At 45.3% G+C, this 26,788-nt stretch overlaps 1 protein-coding gene across 1 annotated transcript in view; it reads right to left on the bottom strand.

Moving 5' to 3' along the window:
• Nucleotides 1-26,788, bottom strand: part of LOC109923496 (multiple C2 and transmembrane domain-containing protein 2) — a 432,499-nt gene that overhangs the window by 372,406 nt on the left and 33,305 nt on the right. Inside the window, 1 exon segment of the mRNA XM_048616107.1 lies at nucleotides 13,795-14,317. Coding sequence (XP_048472064.1) covers nucleotides 13,795-14,253 — 459 coding nt within the window. The 5' untranslated portion in view covers nucleotides 14,254-14,317.

Below are 26,788 nucleotides of genomic sequence, written 5' to 3'. Positions count from 1 at the left end.
CTGGCTGACAGATATAAACAGGAGTGTCAGAGGTTCTGCTCACTCTGAGGGCTGGCTCTGAGGGAGCTGGGTATTAAGGACTCTCCATGTGGAAATAAAGGGTGACTTGGTGATGGGATACCAATCTCTGCGGAGGTATTTCAGTCCAATCAACAATCCAGCTACATACGCCGCATAAACCCCGGTGTATTTTTGATGAATAGCTGCTCAGGCGTAGGCGTCTATCAACAGTGTTCTAACAGACCATCTGTACTCACAAAGAGGGAGTGGCCTGAGTGTCCCTCTGAAATCTCAAAATCATCTGCTTATCAACCAACGTCCACTCAACATCTACTGTCACGGCTACAACATAATCTTCAAGGGCAACTCAAACTGATATGTATCTTTTACACTTTTTTTTGGGCTCATTTCTGACTTGGAGTCTGCATTTTTATTCCTGATTGTGGTTAGTAACCAATAAGCTCCACTCTTTCATTAACTCGAGAAAGCTTGGTTAAATTGGCTCCTTTTACAATACAGATTCATTTGGGTGGCAGAAAAGTGTCCAAAAGAGAGGGATCCTTTTCAAATTAGGATGTGAGTATAATTGTCATCATTAGATGGTACAAGGAGTGTGCATGCACAAACAGGTCAAGTGAAATACCTACTGGACACTCTAATAGGGAAAGTGGGAATTTAACAACTGTCAAATTCCAATGAAATGTATCATCTGCAGGATTTGCATTAATTTTAAATTAGAACAGGCCTGGCTGTGGGACAGGGATCATGTTCAAGCTGGTTCAGCTCTGAGCCAGGCAGGGAGCATTTCTCCACCTCTCTCTGGATAAATGACCCCGATAGAATCATAGAATCCCTACAGTGTGGAAACAGGCCCTTCAGCCCAACAAGTGCACACCGACCCTTGGAGCATCCCACCTAGACCCACCCCCCTATAACCCACCTAAGCTACACATCCCTGAATACTATGGGCAATTTAGCATGGCCTGCACGTCTTTGGACTGCGGGAGGAAACTGGAGCAAATCCACACAGACACGGGGAGAATGTGCAAACTCCACACAGACAGTCGCCCGAGGGTGGAATTGAAGCCAAGTCCCTGGCGCTGTGAGGCAGCAGTGCTATCCACTGAGCCAACGTGCCGCCCCAGGTCCTGATGTGGGACCTAAGCTTCTCCACTTCCTTTTACAACAATCCCCTCAGAATCACTGCAGCCCATCATAGCCTGACGGCTGGTTCACAGCCTGGGCAACGGCCGCAAACGGCCAAGGGTCAGCAGCACCATCACTGCGTGTGCAGGAGACAGCTGCCATTTCTGTCGGCCATCTTGGCATCATCGCACAAACACTCCATTTCAAATCAACCTCGCTGGGACAAACTGAGGAGCAGGCTGCAGAAAGGAGGAGAATCAGTTTATCCCCCTCACCTCAGAGCGTAAAGGATGAAGGCATCCCATCTGGAACAGGAGTAAACTGGGGAAACTCACACTGGGAACCGAGCAGAGCTTAATTAAAAAAAAACTGAAAGAACTTCTGATGCTGTAAATCAGAAGCAAAAATAGAAAGTGCTGGAAAAGCTCAGCAGGTCTGGCAGCATCTGTGGAGAGAAAATCAGAGCTAACGTTTCAGGTTGAGGAAGGGTCACTCGACCCGAAACATCAACCTCAATCCGAAACATTAACTCTGATTTCTCTCCACAGATGCTGCCAGATCTGCTGAGCAATTCCATCATTTTGTTTCTCTTCCAGATTTCCAGTCTCTTCCAGCCTTCTTCACCAATCTGTACAAACATCTTCAACGTCAATTCCATAGCTTTCACTCCGATACTCTCATCCTCCGCGTTTTAAAAAAAAACTCAGCCTTGAAGGGAATCAGTGTGGAGACATCCACAGGCTCTTTCAAGGCAAATAATTCACACTGTGTGAATGATAACATCTCTCATCTCAGTCCTAAATGCCCAATCCCTTACCCTGAGACTATTCCACTTAGTTCTACTCTCTCCAGCCTTTGCGGGGATGGAGTGTGAGAAGACTAGGAAGGGTTTAGAGGGATGTGGACCAAATGCTGGCAAATGGGACTAGATTAATTTAGGCTATCTGGTCGCCATGGACTGGTTGGACCGAAGGGTCTGTTTCGGTGCTGTACAGCTCTATGACTCGAATTGAGAGGAGGATGGATCATAGCTTAACAACATCAAACTTGAGGAAAGCTAATTCCACTTGTGTCCCTTCTGGCGGCGCGGTATTGGGCTCCCTCTGAATGTCTGTTAGGCCGCACTGCCCAGGATGAAGCACAGCACCAGCTTCCTGCCTGAATATCCGAGAGGCACAACCGACGTTCCCGACGGCACAGAGGCTGCTCCGAGGGTCCACACACGGCAGTCGGTATTCCAGTCCCTGCCCCACACAGACCCCAGCAGGCCATGCAGAAGGCAAAAACAATAAGGGAACTTAGCACCCAACTGGTGGAAGTAGAGAGAGAAGACCGCAAAATCATAGAATCCCTACAGTCTGGAAGCAGGCCATTCAGTCCATCGAGTCCACACTGACCCTCCGAAGAGTATCCCACTCAGACCTACCCCTTACCCTATCCCTGCATTTCCCACCCTAGACACTACGGGGCAATTTAGCAAGGCCAATCCACCTAGCCTGCACATCTTTGGACCATGGGAGGAAACAGGAGCACCCGGAGGAAACCCACGCAGACACAGGGAGAATGTGCAAACCCAAGGGTGGTGTCGAACCCAGGTCCCTGGCGCTGTGAGGCAGCAGTGCTAACCACTGAGCCACCGTGCTACCGCTTCTTCAATGTACATCCAAAGGTAATGCAGTGCACACCCAATTCCAGGTCTCCTGGCTGGTCGAGATTAAATCGGGAGAATGAGGGATACTACGTTTTTCCTGACCCTTTAACATACAAATTAGGAGGAATAGACCAGCTAGCCATGTAACACTGCTTCCCCAGTCAATAGACTGTTCCCTCAACCTCACCTCCCCCCAACTTCCTGCCTCCCCTCCCCTCTACATTCTGACACCATTGTCAGAAAAGAACCTTAAAAATACTCAATGACCCTGCCTCCACCTCTCCCTCGGAAGATTCATGGCATTCAGAGAAAGGATTTCTTGCTGATAGAATCAAAAAGTCAGACAGCATGGAAACAGACCCTTCCATCCTACTAGTCCATGCTGACCATGTTAACAAACTAAACTAGTCCCATTTGCCTGCATTTGGCTCATATCCCTCCAAACCTTCCCTATTTGTGTATTTATCCAAATGTCTTTTAAACGTTGTAACTGTACCCACACCCAACACTTTCTCTGGAAGTTCATTCTACTCACGGACCACTCTCAGGTTAAAGGTAGTTGCTATAGATACAGGCAGATTGAGTCTATTTTTTTAGGTGTCAGTTCATCAGCTCACAGAACCATCACCTTCACCATCTCATTCGAACTCATCAGCAGTTTCATCTGTGTTCCCTGAGTCACGACTCATTGCAGAATTGAATAGTGAAGATTCTCACCAGTGTAAAAACTTGTCCCCATGTCCTTTTTAAAACTTTATCTTCTCACGTTAAACCTATGCCGTCTAGTTTTGGACACCCCCACCCGAGGGGAAAGATTCTTACTATTCATCCTATCCATGCCCCTCATGATTTTCCAAACCTCAATAAAGCCACCCCTCAGCCTCCGACGCTCCAGTGATCTCTGCCTTAAATGAAACACCCTTTCTTTTTAAACTGAGCTCCATCTCCCACTTCTAGCCTCCTCCCATTAGGGGAAGCATCCTCAGGATTTTACATAAGATCATCACCCCAACTCCTGGAGGGAGGGAGGGTCAGCCTCATGATCTAGAATCATAGAATCCCTACAGCACAAAAGAGGCCATTTGACCCATTGAGTCTGCACCAACCCTCCAAACAGCAAGTCACCCACACCCCCCCACAGCCCCACACTTACCATGGCTAATCCAGCCAGCCTACACATCCCTGGACACTGTGAGCAATTTAGCATGGCCAATCCACCTAATCTGCACACCTTTGGACTGTGGGAGGAAACCCACGCAGACACGGGGAGAATGTGCAAACTCCTCACAGATGGTCACCCGAGGCTGGAATCGAACCCAGGTCCCTGGCGCTGTGCGGCAGCAGTGCCAACCACTAAGCCACCTCTTTTGGCATTTGCTGCAATGTTCTCTCGACCACCAGTAGGCAAGGCTCTGCACTCTGTACCGGGCTGGACAGTGCCATTTGGCAAAGGGCCATATTAAACCAGCTCTGACAGCTTCCCAGCTACAGAGCAGACTGGGTTCTATTTCTCAATCAATCCCTTCAATAGCTGAGTTAATCATGTCCCGCTGGCCTGGTCTCCCATTGTGCAGACACTAAATGCCACTCGTTTCCCACAGATAAACAAACAAATGAGCAATAAACTTCAGAGAGAAAACAGCAGCTAATAGATCTGGTACTGCTGTTAGATATTGGCGGTAAGTACGTTTCTGGGCTTCACTGATCCTACAAACACTCACTGATTTCTACACAAGTAAACTCAATCGATTTTCAGGTGAGGTTTAGTTTAGAGCAAAGAAATTATTTTTGCTCCCAATTATTTTGTCTGAATTTCATTAATTTTGAAGAAAATGCATAATAGAAAGAAATATTTTTTCATTCACATCATGTTTTATAAGAAAGAAAATTAAGTTGCTTTGCAATTGTGTGTTTCACAGTCTCAAGGTATCTACGGTCAACAAATGTAGTTGTTGTCCATTTTTTAAAGAAACTTAATGGTTAATTTAGCCAAGATCTTTCCCCAGGGTAGTGGAGTCCAAAACTAGAGGGCATAGGTTTAAGGTGAGAGGAGAAAGGTTTAAAAAGGACCTAAGGGGCAACTTTTTCACAGAGAGGGTGGTGCGCGTATGATGCCAGAGGAAGTGGTAGAGATGGATCCAATTACAACATTTGGACAAGTACATGGATAGGGAAGGTTTAGAGGGATATGGGCCAAACACAGGCTCATGGGACTGATTCAGTTGAAGAAATCTGGTCGGCATGGATAAGTTGGGCCGAAGGGCCCATTTCTATGCTGGATGATTCTGTGACTCTATTTGTGTTTAATACGATCCCATAAACAGCAATGCAATATTTATCAGCTAGTCTGTTCCAGTGATGCTGGCTGGGGAATAAGTATTAGCCTGAACACTGGGGAGAGCTCCTCTGCTCTTCTGTGAGGGAGATTCAGCTTAACATCTCAGATGAAAGAAGTACCTCCAACGGTGCAGCACACCATCAGCACTGCACAGGAGCATCAACCTGCAACATTCGCAATCTCCAAAAGCAATAAACTGTTTGAAGAAACAGTTATTGCCATGTAGGCAACTGAGTGCCCAGCAACGGTACATCATCGCAACACATGATACTTACATTTGTACAGAAACCCTGCAGGACAGCCACTTTGGTCCAAATGGCATTGAGCTAACATTGGCCGTTTACAGGCCTTATCATCTCTCAAGTGTAAACTCAAAGGAGAACATTACTATCTCCATGTTTTGGCAATAAACTGGCAGAACAGATCACCCAGCTGTAGTGATTGTAACAAGGTCAGCCAGGTGGACACCATAGAACGTGAGTTCCCTGATTGGGGCTGTTAATCTGCTCCAATCAGGGAGCCCTGGCTCACAGATTAAAAATAGAAGTGTCAGAGGTTGTGCTCAGTCTTACAGCTGGCTCTGAGCGAGCTGGGTCAGTGTCAGGTACTATGCACACGTAAATAAAGGGTGACTTGGTGATGAGATACTGGCCTTTGTGGAGTTATTTCACCAGCTGCACCATTTAACAATAAGGATGGATGCCACTTAGGCCTAAGGCAAAGAGAAAGACCATTGTGAATCTTTGGAATTCCCTACCACAGAGCGATATGGCAGGGTCAGTCTTTCAGTGTGTTTAAGATAGGGACTGACAGATTTCTGAGGGCCAGTGGTGTACAGGACGAAGGAGATGGTGTGAATAAAGCATTTGATCAGCCATGTTCATGCCGAAGGGCAGGGCAGGCTCGCCACACATTGGCCTACTCCTGTTGCTATATTCCCAAAGCAAAATGGCAGTGAAAAGGAAAGTACTAGAAAAACGTGACAGGACCTGCTCTCGCTCTGTGAAGAAAGAAAACAACATTAATGTTCCAATCGAAAATGTCTAACAGAAGTTCATCTGATTTGATCATTTGGGTCAGACATAAATATTAGCCAAAAGAGACAGAGGTGTCCCCTGTTCTTCAAATAGCATGAGGAGGTCTTTTGCATCCATCTAAATATCTCTGTGGGGTTCGGCCTACTTTTTCCTTTCTTTATTCTTTCATGGGATGTGCTAAAGCCAGCATATTTGTTGCCCATACCAAGTTGTTCTCGAACTGAGTGGCTTGCTTGACCATTTCAGAGGCCAATTCAGAGTCAAACACATGGCTGTGGGTCTGGAGTCACATGTAGGTCAGAAAGCTCTTGAAGGACATTGATGAACCGGGTGGGTTTTTACAAAGCCAATTAATGGTAGTTTTGTGGTCACCATTACTGAGTTGGCCGTCAGGTGAATAAATTGAATTTAAATCCCACCAGCTGCTGGGGCTATTTTTCCCTGCAGCATCAGAGACTGAGGGGTGATCTCATACAGACTTATAAAATCTTCAGGGGCATAGATAGAGTTAATAGCCAAGGTCTTTTCCCCAGGGTAGGGGAGTCTAAAACTTGAGGCCATAGGTTTAAGATGAGAGGGGATTTGAAATTGTAACCTCCCAAGCCTTAGCCTGTGTCCCTATATTGTTAGTTCAGTGACTTTACCAAAACACTACCATCGCTCCTGAATTCACCATCTGAAAAAAGCCTCAAGCATCTCAGCAGACCAAGCAGCAAATTTGAAGAGTTCGGAACCATGCTGTCAACATTCCAGCCATTCCTGAAGAAATGTCAAATTGTCAAAATTCTTGCACCCGAAATGTCAAATTGCACCTGTTTCTCCTGTATGCCTCAAACATTAACTTTTAAATTCCAGTGTGGATCAACATGACGCAAGTTCCTAGTTACTTTGTGCTTTGAATGCAGCAAAACATCACAAAGGTGCTTCATAGCTACGAAAAATTTACACCAAGCCAGAGGAGGTGGCATTTGCTCACGAGACCAAAGGCTCAGTGACAGAGATAATACAAAAAAAACGACCAAGATAACAAGTTAAAAGAATTGTGTGTGGTCTTGAAATCATAACTTGCTGCTTTTCCACTGCACAATAGTCAGGACTGACAGATGGTGACCAGTGTGGGATTCATATCACACTGAGCACCAAGATGATAAATAAAGCAAACTGGAGGTGAAAATGAAAACAAAGCACCCAATTCTGAGAAAGGGGCATCAATATTTCGACTAATACCAGCAGGGACAATGAGCACCATGTTACACATGCTGTTTTATTGCAGAACCTCAGAAATGAACTGTACCTGCAAGACATAAGATGACATCACAAGACGTAATGCTCTCAATAAAAAGTCTCATTTAATGTCCAGTTATTCAGCTGGTGTCAAGTCACCATGGCCCAACCAGACCATTGGGCTACTCTCTCTAATTATTAGAGAGAGATAACTGGTGGTGATTTATCCTGAGAGACACCACACCTCAGGCAAGGAGAGAGGTTGAGAAGAAGAGACCTTCATATTAACCTCAGCTTGTGTGGGAATTGAACCCACACTGTTGGCATCAGACCACCTTTACAAACCAGCCATCCAGCTAACTGAGCTAAACCAACCCCTAACTCTATCAGTTGGTATAGAATGCAGCAGTAACACAAGTGAGCATAGAACCAAGGCTACATGCAAATCTGAGACATCATATCGGTGTGCGTAGTTTTTTTAATCACTCATGGGACAGGGGTGTTGCTGGCTGGACAGTATTTATTGCCCATCCCTAGCTGCCCTAGAACTGAGTGGCTTTCTTGGCCATGTCAGGGTGCAGTTGAGAGTCAACCAAAGTGCTGTGGGTCTGGAGTCACATGTGGGCCAGAGCAGGTAAAGATGGCAGGTTTCCTTCCCCAACAGACATTAGTGAGCTCGATGGGTTTTTCTGAAAATCGGCAATGGTTTCATGGTCATCAGTAGATTCTTAATTCCAGATATTTTTATTGAATTCAAATAATTTAAAAAATTTCAACATCTCTGTCTCAACAATCTGATTTATGTTACAAGGGCTAACATATAGGAAAGCATTCATACTATATGATCCTAGCAGTAGTGTTTTACACGCAAGGAAACTGCATTAACACATAAATCACATTTTTTGGCCACTGAAACTAATTTGACCAACTGTCTGTGTTGTGCAATACAGTAGGAACTTAAAGGGCTCCTGTGGTGCAGTGGTAGTGTCCCTACCACTGAGCGAGGAGGCTTGGGTTCAAATCTCATCTGCACCAGAGGTGTGTAATAATATCTCTGAGAAGGCTGATTAAAAACACCCTATAGAACACAATCTATTATCAAAAATATCCTATAGGTCATCAAGCAGGACCAAACTACAGTCTGGTAGCAAATAATATTGAATGGGCTCCTACTGACTTGTCGCAAACAAAGATAATTGGGGCGACATGGTGACACAGTGATTAGCACTGTTGCCTCACAGTGCTAGGGACCTGGGTTCGATTCCACCCTCAGGTGACTGTCTGTGTGGAATTTGCACATTCTCCCTGTGTCTGTGTGGGTATCCTCCAGGTGCTCCAGTTTCCTCCCACAGTCCAAAGATGTGCACGTTAGGTGGATTGGCCATGCTAAATTGTCCCATAGTGTTCAGGGATGTGTAGATTAGGTGGGTTATAGGGGGATGGGCGTGGGTGGGATGCTCTGAGGGTCAGTGTGGACTTGTTGGGATGAAGGGCCTATTTCCATACTGTAGGGATTCTATGATAATGACAGTGATCCTGCACTGTGGTGATCCATAGCTGGCAGGTTACAAATCATTCTCAAGTGATTTCATTTGTTAAATGTTATGGTAAACCAAGCAAAGTCTATTGTTTAGGTACAAACCAATCTACTAAGTCCTAAAAACATTGAGCAGAAATTAGGCTCACATTTCGAGACCTTCACTTAGGAAAGAAGAAAAAGAGGAATTCAGTGTCCACACCTGAGACAGGTGCTGAGCCTCTTTGAGGACCTCCCAGCCCGGAGGCAGCTGGAGTTTGCTGAGTTCAATCAGGCTGGACCAACACTGTCTGTTACCCAAAGTAGGAGCAAATTACTGCAGATGCTGGAATCTGTAGTCATCTAGACTCGAAATGCTAGCTTGCTCTCTCTCCATGGATGCTGTCTAACCTGCTGTGATCTCCAGTATGTTACTGTTGTCAGCATCTGTTACCCAGCTGTGGGGAGGGATCACACAGTACAGAACAGACCCTGCAGTCCAACCAGTCAATGCCAACCATGACCCCCAAACTAACCTAGTCCCACCTGCCTGCACTTGGTCTATAACCCCCCGCAAACATTTCTTATTCACATACTTATCCAAATGACTTTTAAACATTGTAACTTTACCCACATCCACCCCTCGTGTTTTTTTTTAAATCTTTCTCCTCTAACCTTAAAAGTATGCCCCCTAGCCTCGAAATCCCCAACCCTGGGGAAAAGACACCTGCTATTCACCCTATCCATGCACCTCATGATTTTATAAACCTCTATAAGGTCACCCCTCAGCCTCCTGCATTCCAGGGAGAAAAGTCCCATCCTATCCAACCTCTCCTTACAACTCAAACCCTCCATTCCCAGCACCATCCTGGTAAATCTCTTCTGAACTCTCTCCAGCTTAATAGTATCCTTCCTATAACAGGGCGACCAGAGCTGCACACAGTACTCCAGGAGAGGCCTCACCAATGTCCTGTACAACCTCAACATGCCGTTCCAGCCACTATAGTTGAAGGTCAGAGCAATGAAGGCAAGCGTGCTAAAAACCTTCTTCACCACCCTGTCTACGTGTGACACAAACTTTAAGGTACTGTCACTTGGCTAGAATGCAGAACGGGAAGCTGATGATCTGGGGAGATGGTTCAAATCCCATCACAACAGAAAACCTGGAGTGAAGAGCTAATTCAATGATCACCACAGTCGATTGTAGTAAAAACCCATCAGGTTCACTTTAGGGAAGGAAACCTGTCACCCTTACCCAATCTGGCCTAGAGGTAATGCCAACCCACAATAACATGCTCAACTCTTAAATATCCTCTGGGCAATTAGGCATGGGCAATAAACGTTAGCTTAGCCAGTGATGCCCACATCCCATGAATGACTTTTTTTTTAAGAATGACGTATTCGCAATTTGCCGTCCTGGATGTGGCAATAGCAGGACAGGCACTGATCTTGAAAATGGCGTCCACTTCTGATCAGTGCAGTTTTGGCCAACCTAGCATCCAATCTCCTTCCTGATCTCAGATACTCCACAGAGGACACGGGCCCAGGATCACAGAAGTGTTAACCAGCAGAAAGAGGCCATTCAGCCTGAACTATTAAATAAGCATCGATACCCAGTACCAACCTCCTGTTTTATCCTAACACCTCACGGGTTACTTTTATCCAAACAATTGTCCAAAGCCTTTTTGAATGCCTCAAGGCACAGGAGACTCGAGAGGCCAGATAGCCTCCTCCTGTGCTGGAATGACCTTGTGGGCTGGCACAATTACAAAAGTTACCCTTGCGAGTAGGATAGGCAGAATTTCTGAGGAGCTGCTCCACTCATTTTTCTCCAGCATTTCAGACTCACGGGTGAGAAAGAGAGACCCAGCCTGTGACTGGAGCAGTAGCGAGCTGGTTAAGTTAAGAAAGAGGGTGAAAGAAAGGAAAGCAAGTGAGTGAATCAACAGGGAAGGCCTTTTCCGGGGAGTGGATCCTGGGAGGCCTTGGAGCGGGGATGAAACTAGGGAGCTGACTGTCGGAAATTCCATCTGTCAATGTGTGGGGGCTTTCAGGGTAGGGTGGGGGTGAGGTGAGTCTGCATGAGACATGAGGGCAAGAGGCCAACTGTGATGGTAGGAGAAGGGTGATGGTGAAGGAGCAAGAACTGTCTAAAACCTGCCAACCAAGAAACACTCTGCTATCTAGGAGCCAGGAAAGCTAGAGGTAATGAATTGCAGACAAAAAAATGTGGAATCTCTAGTATAAGGGTGCATTTGCTCATGAGCTACTAGATGAGGGGGAAATAAATGTGGGATAGTCTATTGTAATGGCACTGTCAATTATTCAATTTACATCTGAGATGCAGTGAAAGGGTAGCAACTGTCTGGTTAAAATCTTTTAGCTTCGGGCATTTGTGATGGAAATGCATGAACTGCAACTTCTCTAGTATATGGAAGGTGTGTTTTGAGTGATGGCTTCTTGTGTATTGAAGTGTGTATCAGTTATTTTGAAATAAACTTTTATTTCTAACTTAAGCCTGTTGTCTTGTGCCAATTTAAATACGGTGACGCCTAAGAAATTATTGCTTTCCTTGAATGCTGTGGCTTTAATTTTGATGGAGGGTTTACAATTGAGAATATTGGTAAATTCTTCTGGTTCTGCTTCTTTGTGAGTTGAAACGCCACATGTCAATACGAATACAGACAGTACTGAGTGGCTGTATTGCATTATAAATTGGTGAGAATGAAAATGAGCTCCTGAAAACAAACCCCTCAAAAAGAAAATATTTTGTCCCCTTCCAAAATAGAATCACCCAATGAACAACGATACTTCAGATTCATATGAGTATTGCAAAGAATAAATGCTTTGTGCATTAAAACAAAACCTCTTTGCAGTCTGATAGAGACAGCATTTGTACCAATTCTAATCAATCTGTAAATGACCAATTGAGAGAATCTAGGTCAGGATCCTTAATCTGGGGTCATGCGATTTAAAAGTGATTTTTATATTTTGACACATTCTGCTTACAAAAACAGTCAACAAGGCAATAAATTAACAGTAATCACACACACCCACTCAAAACAAAACCCTCTACAGTGATAACAGTTAACACACTCGCCAGCCCATGAATTTCTCATTGAAATATGAATCCTGTTACTAGTTGTTTCTTCAACACCAAGAGTTCAGTTTTTACAAAACTTTTAATTTGCCACAGTAATAGCTGATTTACATGCTCGGAGTTTTCAATCCATGTACCATAAACCACAGATTGTTGTAGAGACCTCATTTGTGTCAAAACAGACTTTCAGTTCCAAAGCATTCACCCAGCACTCAATTACTTGACTCCAAAACAGAATAGTCGAGTTACTACATATTTATACAGCATTCCTCCTGTGAGTTAACAGCAAGACTCAGTCTTTACAGCAACACAAGAACTAGTAAAATGCTATTCAGCCCCTTAAGCTACAAAATCAAAAGTATTGTGGCCATTGGAAACATGAGGCAAAACAAAACACAGAAAATGGTGAAAATGGACAGTCCAGTCTCATTCGCAGAGAGAGAGAAGCAGGATGGATGCTTCAGGTCAGTGACCTCTCATCAAAATGGGCTTAGAGCCCTTCAAGCTGTTTCACAAGATCAGGATCAGTCAACTCATTCTGGCCACCTTCATGCTGGCGCCTTTAAAAAGTACAAGGATAAGCACTTGAAATGTCATAACATTCAAGGCTCCAAGCCAGGTGCTGGAAAGTGGGCTTAATGTAGACAGGTTGGTGCAGACTCAATGGGCCAAAGGATCTCTTCTTTTCTGTATGACTCTATAACCCTTGACTCTCAACCAAAGATCTTAACTAATGGCAGTTTTGAAATTTTGAATTGATCTAACCTCTCTTTTTTTGGGTGGGTGGGAGTTAAAATGACAGATTTCCAAAAGCCTTTCCTTGGGAAAGATGGATTTGGAGTATTGGCCCCTGTTTGAGACTCCCATTTGGAGGAAATTTTTATACTAGTCTATGTGAGGCCATATGTAAGATCATAAAGCCACAGAAGTAGAAAAGGCCATTCAGCCCATCGAATCTGCTCCACCATTCAATGAGATCATAGCTGATCTCATAATCCTCAACCCTACTTTCTGCCTTTTCTCTGTAACCCTGAGTTTCCTTACTACTGTCTCCTGGCCTGGGAGGCCTGAGTTCAAGTCCCACCTGCTCCGGAGGTGGGTAATAACATTTCAAAACAGATTGATTAGAAAAACATGTTAAAAATCTGTCTATCTCAGCCTTGAATATACTAAATGACCCAGCCTTAACAGACCTCTATAGTAAAGAATTCCACAGACTCTACCCCAAGAAAAAAAATTCCTTCTCATCTCTGTCTTAAATGGGTGACCCCTTAATCTAAGGTTATGCCCTCTGGTCCTACACTCTCTCATAAAGGGGAAACAACCTTTTCACATCTACCTCGTCACACTCTTTGATAATCATAAATGTTTCAGTAAGGTCTCCTCTCATTCTTCGAAACTCCAATGAACACAAGCCCAACCTACTCAACCACTCTTCGTAAGACAATCTTTCCATGCCTGGGATCAACCTAGTGAACCTTCTCTGTACTGCCTCAAATGCCAGTCTATCTTTCCTTAGATAAGGGGACCAAACCTGTTCACAGTATTCCACATGTGGTCTGACTCACGCCTTGTGTAGTACTCTCTGGCTTACATTACACCCTTGGCTAAGTGCCTGCCGATTGCTTCGTTTCAAACTGTTGATCTTAGCAGGTATTTTATGCTTCCCGCTCTGTGCCTCTTTCACAGGGCAAGTGCCAAACGTACCTCGGTTGGACATCCACCAAAAGGGAAAAAACCTGCCCCACCACTTCCTTTTAGTTGTCCCGAGTAATCACCTACCGCATATCTGTCATCCGCTCTGAGATAGAAGCTGCGTTCCACCAGGTCTTCAGCACTGTTGCTGCAGGATTCCTTGGCTAACAGGGATAATGTAGTGAGTGTACAAGCTTCCTTTTCAGGGCAGGAGTCCTCCAGTTTCTGTGCCTGGCCCGGCGAGACTGAAGTTTGCGGAGGCTCGATCTGATCCAGTTTCTTAACTGGGGTGGAGGGGTTGCTGAAGTAATTGACAGCACAGGTCTTGACTATTACCCGGGAGCAGCTCTCGCTGTAGGTCTTGCCCACTTGCAACATGTCCGGCTCCGACACACTCATCCGCTGATCCAAAAAGTGCTGCTTCTTCCCTTCTTTCCTCTTGCTGGATATTTTGCGTTTCTTTAAATTCTGCAGGAAAGGCTTGGTCTTAGCTCGGAAGGATTCCCACGTTGTAATGTCCTTCTGCGATTCCATGTTACTGAGCATTCGGCCAAACAATGGTACAGCTGTCTCAGGGACGACCTCCTCAGCTTCTTGTTTTATGCAGTATCTGTGAGAAACGAAGGGGACAAACCGTCAGCCCCAAACAGTCAGCCACTCTTGCAGTTACACAATATCGCTGAGCACTTTGCTTCACTCAACCTGGGGCACAATTTAATGCAAAGGAGCGCGCAGCATCACACATATCATCATTGTTTACATCAACGTAAATATACACACAATACAAGAGCACCAGGTAGTATGCGGCAAAGTGGGCTTGAAAATAAAATAGAGATAACACAGTGTGCAGCTGGAGGAACACAGCAGGCCAAGCAGCATCAGAGGAGCAGGAAAGCTGACATTTCGGGTCTGGACCCTTCTTCAGAAATGGGGGAGGGGGAAGGGAGCTCTGAAATAAATAGAGAGAGGACGGGTGGGGCTGGGGAAGGTAGGTGGGATGGTGATAGGTGAGTGCAGGTAGGTAGTGGTGGGGTTTGGTCAGTGAGGTGGGAGGAGTGGATAGGTGGGAGAGAAGACGGATAGGTCAAGGAGGCGGGGATGAGACGGAGGGCTGGTCTTGGGATGAGCCCGGGGAAACTAGTAAAGTCCACATTGAGACCATTGGGTTGTAGGATCCCAAGGCGGAACATGAGGTGCTGCTCCTCCAGTTTCCGGGTGGCATCGTTGTGACACTGGAGGAAGCCCAGGATGGACGTGTCACCCAGGGAGTGGGAGGGGGAGTTGAAATAGTTTGTGATTGGAAGGTGTTGTCATTTGTTGTGAACAGAGCGCAGGTGCTCTACAAAGCGGTCTCCGATCCTCCGCTTGGTCTCACCGATATACAGGAGGCCACATCGGGAGCAGCGGATGCAATAGACCACATTAGCAGATGTGCAGGTGAACCTCTGTCCGATGTGGAAGGTTTTTTTGGTTCCTTGGATGGAGGTGAGGGGAGAGGTGTAGGGGCAGGTGTAGCACCTCCTGCGGTTGCAGGGAAAGGTTCCAGGGGTGGTGGGGCCAGTGGGGAATGTGGAGCGGATGAAGGAGTCGCAGAGAGAGCGGTCCCTATGGAAGGCAGATAAGGGTCGGGAGGGAAATATATCCTTGGTTGTGGGGTCAGATTGCAGGGGCGGAAGTGGCGGAGAATGATGCGTTGCATCCGGAGGTTGATGGGGTGATACGTGAGGACAAGGGGAATTCTGTCTTTGTTTTTGTTGTGGGGAGGGGATGTGAGGCCAGAGGTGTGGGAAACGCAAAAGATGCAGTCAAGAGTGTTTTCGACCACTGAAGGAGGGAAGTTGCAGTCCTTGAAAAACGAGGACATCTGGCATGCTCAGGAGTGGAATGCCTCATCTTGGGAGCAGATGCGGCAGAGGCAGAAGAATTGGGAATAGGGGATTGCATTCTTGCAGGAAGGTGGGTGGGAGGAGGTGTATTCTAGGTAGCTGCGGGAGTCGGTGGGCTTGAAATAGATATCAGTTTTGAGGCGGTTGCCAGAGATGGAAACAGAGAAGTCCAGGAAGGAGAGAGAGGTATCAGAGATGGTCCAGGTGAACTTAAGGTTGGGGTGGAAGGTGTTGGTGAAGTGGATGAACTGTTCGAGCTCCTCGTGGGAGCATGAGGCAGCGCCGATACAGTCATCAATGTAACGGAGGAAGAGGTGGGGGATAGTGCCGGTGTAGGTACGGAAGAGGGATCGTTCCACATAACCTACAAAGAGGCAGGCATAGCTTGGGCCCATGGGGGTGCCCATGGCCACCCCCTTTGCCTGTAGGAAGTTAGAGGAGTTGAAGGAGAAGTTGTTAAGGGTGAGGACGAGTTCAGTTAGGCGGACAAGGGTGTTGGTGGAGGGAGACTGGTTGGGCCTGCGGGACAGGAAGAAGCGGAGGGCTTTTAGGCCATCTGCGTGGGGAATGCAGGTGTATAGGGACTGGACGTCCATGGTAAAGATGAGGCGTTGGGGCCAGGGAATTGGAAGTTTTGGAAGAGGTGGAGGGCGTGGGTGGTGTCCTGGATGTGGGTGGGGAGCTCCTTGATCAGGGAGAGAAATTAGAGTCGAGATAAGCAAAGATAAAACAAAATATCCTTTTTCTCAAAGAACCTGCTTTGAGTCCACACCAGATGAAAATCTCTTGGAATTAGCTAAAGTGAGTTTAGACATTGATTACACTATTATTCCAGGATTGCATAGCACTTGCTAAACTGTTGTGAGCGTTTTTTGTTTCAGTTTATTCATGGGATGTGGGCATCACTAGCTGACCCTGTCATTTATTGCCCATCCTTAGTTGCCCCTGGGAAGGTGGTGGTGAGGTGCCTTCTTTAACCGCTGCAGTTCATTTGCAGGATGGGAAATCTAGGATTTTGACCCAACGATGCTGAAGGAACAGTGATATACTTCCAAGTCTGGAATGTGAGTGAAGGGAACTTGCAGGTGGTGCTTTTGTCATGTATCTGCCGCCCCTGTCCTTCTAAATGATAGTGGTTGTGGGTTTGGAAGGTGCTGTCTGACGAGCCTTAATGAATTTCTGCAGTGCATCTTGTAGACAGTACACACTGCTGCTACTGAGCGTCAGTGGTGAAGGTAGTGAATATTTGTGGATGTGGTGCCAATCAAGCAGCTGCTTTGTCCTGGGTAGTATCAAGCTTCTTGAGTGTTGTTGGAGCTACACACATCCAGGCAAGTGGGGAGTATTCCATCACACTCCTGACTTGCGCCTTGTAGATGGTGGACAGGCTTTGGGAGGGATCAGGAGGTGAGTTACTCGTGTGCTAAGAAGTGCACTAATAATCAATTTAAGATTGATTTGGACTTGTTTTGTGGTACTCTGACACTTACTGGAAGCTATATATCTTCACACACAGCGACCTAGCCTCTTCAGCCAAAAGGAAGTCAATACAGTGTGGAGCCGGAGGAACACAGCAGGTCAGGCAGCATCAGAGGAGCAGGAAAGTCGATGAAGAAGGGTCCCGACCCGAAACGTCAACTTTCCTGCTCCTCTAATACTGCCTGACCTGCTGTGTTCCTCCAGCTTCTTGCTGTATTGACTCTGACTCTAGCCTCCGCAGTTCTTGCTATCAGCCAAAAGGAACTTGTCCGAGCATTGCAACTTTTTAAAAAATTAAACAGAAGCTTGAGTTGGCAATAGTTGCCTGGTGGATTCTCCATTGCAACACCTTGACCAATCAGAGCCAACACATCAGCCAATCAGTACCCATTTCTCATGCAGTCTAGATTGGTGTTCACTTTGAAATGTAGCTTTCCTACGCTTGTTATGATAAGTGCAAGTTGAGAGATTTCGACAGCTTTGTCTTCAACAATTGGACAACAACTACTTAAGCAGACTCAGCAGTACAACTTAGAGCATGAAATGGCAAGGACAGATCAGAAATACCTGGCTTTGAAACCACCAAGGACAGATCTGATCGATATGTTTAAACTATGGCAAGAGATTCAGGATAGCTACAGAGAAACTAGTTACACTGGCAGCACAATACACAAGTGGGCATATCTTACAGACAGGTCAATCATGTTGGAAAACGGGAAGGGAGGCAGCGGAAAAATCTAGGAATCTTCCCAAAAAAGGCTCTGCTTGCTTTTCTTGACCATCAGGGTCAGTTCTTACGGTTGTTGCTGACTTTCCATAATTACATGGCATTCTTCATACTTAACTTTCTCTCAAGATTTTTACATACCACAGTCTCTAGTTCTGGAGAAATCCATATACATCCGAATCATCCGTATCTTACATTTCAAGCTTTTAAAACTGAGATGGATATATTTGTATTTTTTAAAATTATTCTTACTATAAAGTATGTAGGGCAGCCAACACCTCATCCAAGAATAATAAAATATATATATATGTTTATATTTGTATGTATATATATATGTATAATATATATAATATATTTATGTCCTTGTATATTTAAGGCTGAGATAGATAGATTCTTGATCAATAGGGGAATCAAGGGTTATGGGGAAAGGGCAGGAAAGTAGATGTGAGAAATATCAGATCACAAAATTCCCACTGTATGGAATTTGGCCATTTTGGCCCAGTAAGTCCACACCAACTCTCTGAACAGCATCCCATTCAGACCCGCATTATCCCTGTAACCCTGCTAATCCACCTGACCTACACATCACTGGATACTATGGGCAATCTAGCAAGGCCAAACCACCCTAATCTGCATATCTTTGGATGGTGGGAGGAAACTGAATCACCCGGAGGAAACCCACGCAGACACAGGGAGGATGTGCAATCTCCACACAGTCACCAGAGAGTGGAATTGAACCTGGGTTCCATGTGCTGTGAGGTAGCAGTGCTTGCCACTGTGCCACTGTGCCACCCCCTGTGATCAGCAGTGATCCTAGTGAATGGCACAGCAGGCTGAGCAGGGGGGTGCTAAACAGCCTACTCCTGTTCCTATTTCTTACAGCCTTATGGTCTATAAAGCATTACCCTGCACCTTTGGATACCTAGGCCAATCAGAGACATTAACCATCTCCCTAAGTGAGGGCATCAAGGAATTTGGATTCTGAACGGATGATCAGTCTATTTTTGGTCTCATTTTACTGCACCAGTGGCTACATCCAACATGAGAAGATTTTTCATTTACATTCGACATCCTCAGGACTCCCCGAGACTGGTCCACACCCACTCACCAATCTGCAGCATAGTGAGTAATGTTTGTCAGGAATCGTGGTGACAAATTTGTATGCTGCAAGACTGCACCAAGAGAACATGAATGAATCTGTAATGAGTGGTGATGCTCGAGGGAAGACTGCTGACTCAGACAACATTCTGCTCTTTTCGCAACCATCAGTTTGTCTTTTCTCTCCTCCTCGTTTCCAAGAATTGGGCCATACTTATACTCCAAGGACTGCAATGATTTTCTGCAGTGCCTGGTGACCAGGAGGCTCTCCCACTGTCAGGCACATTGGAAAGATTTGTAGGTTGAGACTCTAAGTTACAAATGCTACTTCCACAGGGAACAAGCCCTGGCGCCGGACTCGAATCAGGAGCTTCTGGTTCAAAGGTAGAGAAGATGCTCATTGCATCACAGGTTGAGAAGGATTCAGGTTAACTTGAAGAGCATCAGCTTTGGCAAAGTTGGGTTTCCTCAATATCACATGGGAAGAAAGAAAACCATTTCGTTGTCCAACCAATAAGACTTTCCCAACTTCGAAGTGGAGACATAAACTCACTGACTTGCTGCTGTGAGAAAATGGAATTGCCAAAGCAAATATTTATCAATGGCTCCTCAACAAGTGTTCTAAATTTGCAACCGTGGGGAATTTAAGCAGACCTGCAGAAGGGTATTGTGAAGGAAATTGTAGGCACTTGTGAAGAAAACACATGAGGGTGTATTCAGCGGTAAACTGAAGTAGGTCAGCACAGAGCTCACAACCACTTCCTCAAGAGAAACCAAGGATGGGTGATTAATATTGGCCAAGCTAGCAATGGCCAATGACCAATGAAAAACTGCAGGGATTGATCCAGAAGCCACTAATGCTTTAAATTTTACAATGAGACAACACGGTGTGGAGCTGGAGGAACACAGCAGGCCAGGCAGCATCAGAGGAGCAGGAAAGCTGACGTTTCGGGTCGGGACCCTACTCCAGCACCTGCAGTTCTTGCTGTCTCCGAGGAATTTACAGAGAGCTGTGTTTGGAAACGCAATGTATCTGGACACAAGAGAGTGGGGAGGAGAGGTGACACAAAGGAAAGAATCCAAAACCCACAAGCAGCAGAGATAAAAGGGTCTGATGAAGGGTCTAGGCCCGAAACGTCAGCCTCTCTGCTCCTATGATGCTGCTTGGCCTGCTGTGTTCATCCAGCCCTGCACCTTGTTGTCTCGGATTCTCCAGCATCTGCAGTTCCTACTATCTCTGAGATAAAAATAAAGAAGGTCACAGACCTATTGTATCTGTAAATAAAAAAAGCAGAAGTCACTGCAAACTGAGAGGACATATGTGTTGCTTGTACTCCTGATGAAATAACAGTTAAAAGGTGAGGTTGAAAGATCTAGTTGTTTCAGTACGTCACACCAATTCATTACGGAATAGCAAGTACCAACAAAGGTTAAATGATGTTATTAAACATCTCCTTTTAAACAGCGCACATGTTCTTGAGGCATCACACTTCTTTCCCATACAGTTTGCTTGTTGTGATCTTTATGCTGTGCCAATTTTCACATACTACAGTTCTATTTATTACTCTGAGTGCTGACTCATTCAGTCCTCACACTCACGTCTTCCAATCTGCACGGTTCCAATGATTTCTACTTTCTCAAAAACCGAGGAAGGGACACCAGACCTGAAACGCTAACTTTGATTTTTTTTATAGAATCCCAATAGTGTGGAAACAGGCCCTTCGGCCTAACAAGTCCACACCGACCCTTGGAGCATCCCACCCAGATCCATCCCCTGTAACCCACCTAATCTACACATCCCTGAATACCGTGGGGCGATTTAGCATGGCCAATCTACCTAGCTTGCACATCTTTGGACTGTGGGAGGAAACCCACGTAGACACGAGGAGAATGTACAAACTCCACACAGACAGTCGTCCGAGGGTGGAATTGAACCCACAGTGAGGCAACAGTGCTAACCACTGAGCCATCGTGCTGCACCTTTTCTTCACAGATGCTGCCAGACCTGCTGAGCTTTTCCAGCAATTTCTGTTTTTATTTCTACTTACTTCCTCATTAGCCTTGCCCCTTCAAGTTCTGGCTCCTTCATGCAGGTAAGTGGCCCAGTTGGAGTTGCATGGCAGGCCCCATATGTTCCTTCATTTGTTTCCCCTTTATTTGCCTCCATTTTGTTCTCCCACTGTTTTACTTTGAACTCTCATTTCCTACCATGACTCTTCTTTTGGTTAAAGCTATTTCTAACAGTGTTTCTTTTTATTGTTTCTACCAATTTGTTTTGACCAGTTTGCACCACCCGAGGAGCTCATTAATGACTCGCTACGTACATTGACAGGTTATCTTTGGCCTAGGTATACAGACTGGGAGTTATCCTTACTTCTATCACTATTGAGCACAGTTGTCTGGTGCTTACCTGCTGACTGAGTAAAGGTAGATCATGTTGGAGACTTCTTTTGTATTGCATCATATGTCAAGATGTTATTTCACTGTGTTAAAGGTTTAGTATCTTTCTGAAATCTCTACAAGCGTACTACATTCTCTCTTTCTGCCTTCGAAGAACAGAAAGCCTGGGCTGACAAATTTTATAAAGAAAATGCACATCAATACATTAACTTCAGACATTACAATGACACTTTGGCAGATATACAACACAACCAGATTTATTCTTCATGAATTGTCATAACTCAGCAATGCTGGGCTACTTATGTAGTGGACGGATGTCTATCACAGGTATTGGATGTATGGTGTGATTCTTTCAGAGTCATCATCTTTTATGATGGTTTAGGAGGTCAGGTATTATTTCAGATGTGTTATCTGTCTTGCAGCAGGGTTTGACCATGGTTCCTAACAATATTGTACAACCTGGGCTGGACACAATGTCATAGTATCTTTCCACAGACCCAGTCAGTGAGAGATCTTGAACTCTGATGCTTTCTCTTGGCTCTCGTTGGGAAAACTGTCTACATACTCACTGAACATTCCCTTTTGTAACTTTGTCACTTCTTTCCAACAGTGCAATGAAATACGGCTGGGTGGTAAGTGTGGAAAGGATTGTGTAGATGTATATTCCAACCAGAGAGTGAAAGTATACCATCGACTTCAGGAGTAGCTTAGACATTTACTATGGTTAGCTGAAAGTCTTGGCAACAGCTTGGCATTTAATAATCATGGCTTTTACTGAATGAACAGTACTTTCTGCTTGACCATTAGACTGAGGATAGTGATGAAAGACATAATACGTTCAATATTACACTTCCTGTAGGTGTCTTCAAAACGTATATACAGCAGACAGTTCTGACACACACACGCTTTCCCTCTCCTCCACACACACACACACGCTCACATAAACACACGTTCACTCACACACACGCTCACTCACACACACACTCACACAGACACACACACACACACAAACATACTGAATATGGTGGTTATTGTGTCAATGACTGTTGCATTAGTGCCCCCCCCCCCCCCCCACATCTTTAATTTGTCTCACAAAAGGAAATTCGGTAAAATGATCAATCATCAGGATGTACTGAAAACAAAAAAGAGTGCTGGAAATCACAGTGGGTCAAGCAGCGTCCATGGAGAGAAAGCAAGCTAACTTTTCGAGTCTAGATGACTCTTCTTCATCTCTCTCCAGGGATGCTTCCTGACCCACTGTGATTTCCAGCATTTTTTGTTTTCAGTTCAGATTCCAGCATCTGTTGTAATTTGCTCAATCTTCAGGATGTGACCGGCTTCTTAAACATGAAAAATATCAATCACAACCTTGTATCATAGCTCAGAAGGAACCTCATGTGAAATGCGAAGTTCTCTCAACTGCTGAGTTTGATGAAGATAACATGTTTCACACTACCTGATCAATTGATTCATCTGCTTAATGATTTTGGCCCAATTGATAGATCACGTACAAATCTCTGATCTTTCTCTCAGTGCCCATGTGACCTAGTGTATACGGTCATGCGGATCTCATCACAGCCTGTGAAATAATTACTTTGCTTCCAGTTTAAAATTACATTCCTAGAGATTCCTTGCTCATCGCTGAATGGCCAGGAAGAAAGTACATGGTCAGGGACTTGAATGAGTTTGGGTCATTCCCTGATGATGATTTTCTTGAATTGGCCATTATCAGACAGAGCCCTGCTGAATCTGCTCTGCTATGACCAAAATGAATGAGATGAATATTTTTGAACACAGTTTTGACTATTTCCGTTTGTAAGTCTAACGGATTATCTTTGCTCTAAGTTGGATTTGAAAGTCTGCTTAGAGCTCAGACAGTAGTCATCTCTGAACCTGGAATGCGTTGTATCTCAAAACTTTACCTTCAATCTTCACAAGGAGACACTGCAGTCGTTGAGAGGATTTTGCCAGATCCACGCTAGTGTAAAAGCTTCTATTCATAAAGGGCTTACTAAAAACTGTACATTTCAACAGTAAATACACTGCTGGCAACAGAAGTGGTTTTGCCAGATCCTTTCCAGAAGTTGTGGTCAATATGATTAATGAAATGATTGACAAACAGGAACATGTGGAACTTCTGTACTTTGAAAACGAAAGTGGTAATTCACTTTCTACGTTGGAGCAGATGGCCTGAATCATGATCAGGACTTGAGAATCAAATACCATATTATCATCCTGCTCCAAAGTTTTTCAGAAACACATTGATTCCCAATGTGGTAAGTTGAGGGCAGGGACCACAATGAGGACAACAGCTAAGTGTCAGTGGTGAAGGGGTCACTTTAATGGTTACCCAGGAGTTCAAGTAGGTTTTAATTCCTCTTCGTTTCCTGGTGAACTATTAAGCCAATTATGTTAGGATCATCTGAAATCTACAACTCTAACTCCACATTGGGAACATTTTCAGAGGATTCCAGATGCCAGGGACACTGCAGAACCACCGGAAGATCAGGTGTAGTATGTCAACGAGAAGATTATAGATACACAGAAAGAAAGTGAAGGTGAGAGTGAGACATAAATTAACAGGAAAAAGTAACGAGGCAGTGAGCAAGTGACAAAATGATCTGCTGTGAGCAGTGTGTTACTTCAAATGTACTTCAAATGACAATAGTGCGAAAGCTTCTACTCGTAAAGGGCATACTAAAAACCGTGCATTTCAACAGTAAATACACTGCTGGCAACTGAAGTGATTCAGGAGGCAGCTGGATCTTGGGACCAATAAATTATGCTTTCCAAACAGAGAAGTTTGCGGGCTAGTATAAGGAGCTGAAGACCGAACACAAGGCAAGTGCAAACCATTAATATCCGTCGTCTATCAAACACCATACAGAATCATGGTGGACCAGGGTTTCAGTCATGCCTTATCCCATCAGGTCTCGGTCCTATGTGATCTGACCCTTAATAAAATACACCCATCCTCATGTTGTTAGAATACTGGTACAATTTGCCTTTTTCTCTAAATCTCCTTCCCATGTCTTTACACCCTTTACAATGAACAGGATTTACACATTGATCAGGCACAATGGGCCAAGCATAAACCAGACAGGAAGGAAGCCAACTTAAAGACCAAAGCTGGAGAGAGAAATCCATTTCCTCTATGGAACTAGCATCAGTCAGATACAAGAGATAACACTTCCTTGAAAGTGGCATCACAGGTAGACAGAGTGGTGAAGAAGGCATTTGGCACACTTGCCTTCATCGGACAGAACACTGAGTACAGGAGTTGGGGCATCATGTTACAGCTGTAAGGGACATTGAGAATAGAATCATCATAGAATCCCTACAGTGTGGAAACAGGCCCTTCGGCCCAACAAGCCCACACCAAACCTCAGAGCATCCCACCCAGACCCATCACCCTAAACCACACATCCTTGAACACTATGGGCAATTTAGCACGACCAATCCACCTAACCTGCACATCTTTGGACTGTGGGAGGAAACCGGAGCACCCGGAGGAACCCCACACAGACACAGGGAGAACTTGCAAACTCCACACAGACAGTCGCCCGAAGGTGGAATCGAACCTGGGTCCCTGGCGCTGTGAGGCAGCAGTGCTAACCAATGAGCCACCGTGCCGCCCCTACTGCATACAATTCTGGTCGCCCTGCTGTAGGAAGATTATTATTAAACTGGAAAGGGTGCCAAGAAAATCGACAAGGATGTTTCCAAGACTGGAAGGTTTGAGTTATAAGGAGAGGCTGGATAGGCTGGGACTATATTTCCCTGGAGCATAGGAGGCTGAGGGGTGACATATTAGAGGTTTATAAAATCATGAAGGGCATGGATAAGGTGAATAGCGAAGGTCTTTTCCCCAGGTGGGGGAGTCCAAAACTAGAGCACATAGGTTTAAGGTGAAGGTGTAGGGGGGAGGTTGAAAAGGGACCTGAGAGGCAACATTTTCCACACAGAGGGTGATGTGCATATGGAATGAGCTGCCAGGGGAAGTGGTAGAGGTGGGTACAATTGCTACATTTAAAAGCCATGCGGACAGGCACTTGGATACGAAAGGCTTACAGGGATACGGGCCAAATGCAGGCAAATGGGATTACTCTGGTTTAGGAAATCTGACCGAAGGGCCCGTTTCCATGCTGCAATACCCTACGACACTGTGACAAGGGAACTTTGTGCAGGAATACAGTATAGAGTACCTTTCTGGTAAACAGGTTAAAGAAAGAAACTCGCTGTGTTTGCTGTACGCCTTTCTTGAAGTGGGCACCTACCGGCAGGCCAGGAGTCAGCACTCCAGGTAGGCCAATAAGCCCTCCCCTCCCCCACCACCATGATAGTGGCCTGCCCACTTTCTGTGTTATTCTTTGTTTTATTTAAATTTTGAAAAATGGCTAAGAGAGGAACCTGCTTGTTGAAAAGCCCTCTCAGTTACCTACTGTTTAGGGCAGTTTAATGGTCCTCACAATAGGCACGATCACTGTGCGGGACCTCCACCTTTGAGAAGCGGCCCATGAGTTAGGGATAATCAACCATCGCCTTGACGTTTAAGGAGTCTCCCTCACCGAAGTTCCCGAGAGTGTCTGTCTTTCGACCCCCCAACCCCCAAAGAGGCAGCAGGGCAGGGGACTAGAATCAGCCCACTGTCCTATCTCCCACCACCAAAGCAGAAATCCCAGCCCATGTCGGATCTAAACTGGCATGAGGTTTGTGAATCCTGAGGGAAATATGTCACTCGCTGGTGCTGCAAACCCTCAGATAACCTCACCCAGGAAAAAAGTAACAACTCAGCAGTGGAACAAGAATATCTTGTGGTGTGGCAGCGCAGATTGCTTGCAGTAGGCCGTACTAGACGGCAGACATAAAGGATTTTCATGTTTGGACTAGTGAGCAGGAAACTGCACAGTATGCACAGATGCTAGTTTGGAAGAGTCATGCTGAATGCACAGATTGCTAGAGAAGGGATTTTTTTCAACGCCAAGTACTGAAGTTAATGGAGATGGGGATTCTGACCCCACCGCCTCATTTTATTTGGGCCCACCATTCAAGGCCCATACCCAGGCCGTCCCAACAGGCCCTTTAGGATTGGCGTGTCTCTAAGACGAGTTAACCTGAAGGGAGCAGGGTGCATCACTGATCCTCTCCCCCTGCCATCTCTGTGGGTGCCAACATTCAAGCTCTGGTCATCTCTCTTCATTGCCCAGCACCTCCTGAAATAAATTGGAAGGGCCTACATTCTCAGCTGTCCTCCTTAAAATAACTCCACAGAAGCCAGTTTCTCATCACCAAGTTACCCTTTATTTACACATCAACAGTCCTGGACTACAGTACTGCCTTACATAGAGTCAACTATCAGAGTGATAGCATCTCCGACACTCAACCTTTTTATCTGTCAGCCAGGGCTCCCTGATTAACAGGGCCAGATTAACAGACACACACACACACACACACACACACACACACACACACACACACACACACACACACA

The sequence above is a fragment of the Rhincodon typus genome, chromosome 33 (genome assembly GCF_021869965.1).
Source record: "Rhincodon typus isolate 14 chromosome 33, sRhiTyp1.1, whole genome shotgun sequence".
NCBI lineage: Eukaryota > Metazoa > Chordata > Chondrichthyes > Orectolobiformes > Rhincodontidae > Rhincodon > Rhincodon typus.
Note: the sequence above shows the minus strand (reverse complement) of the source record. Positions and strands in the feature narration are given on the sequence as shown.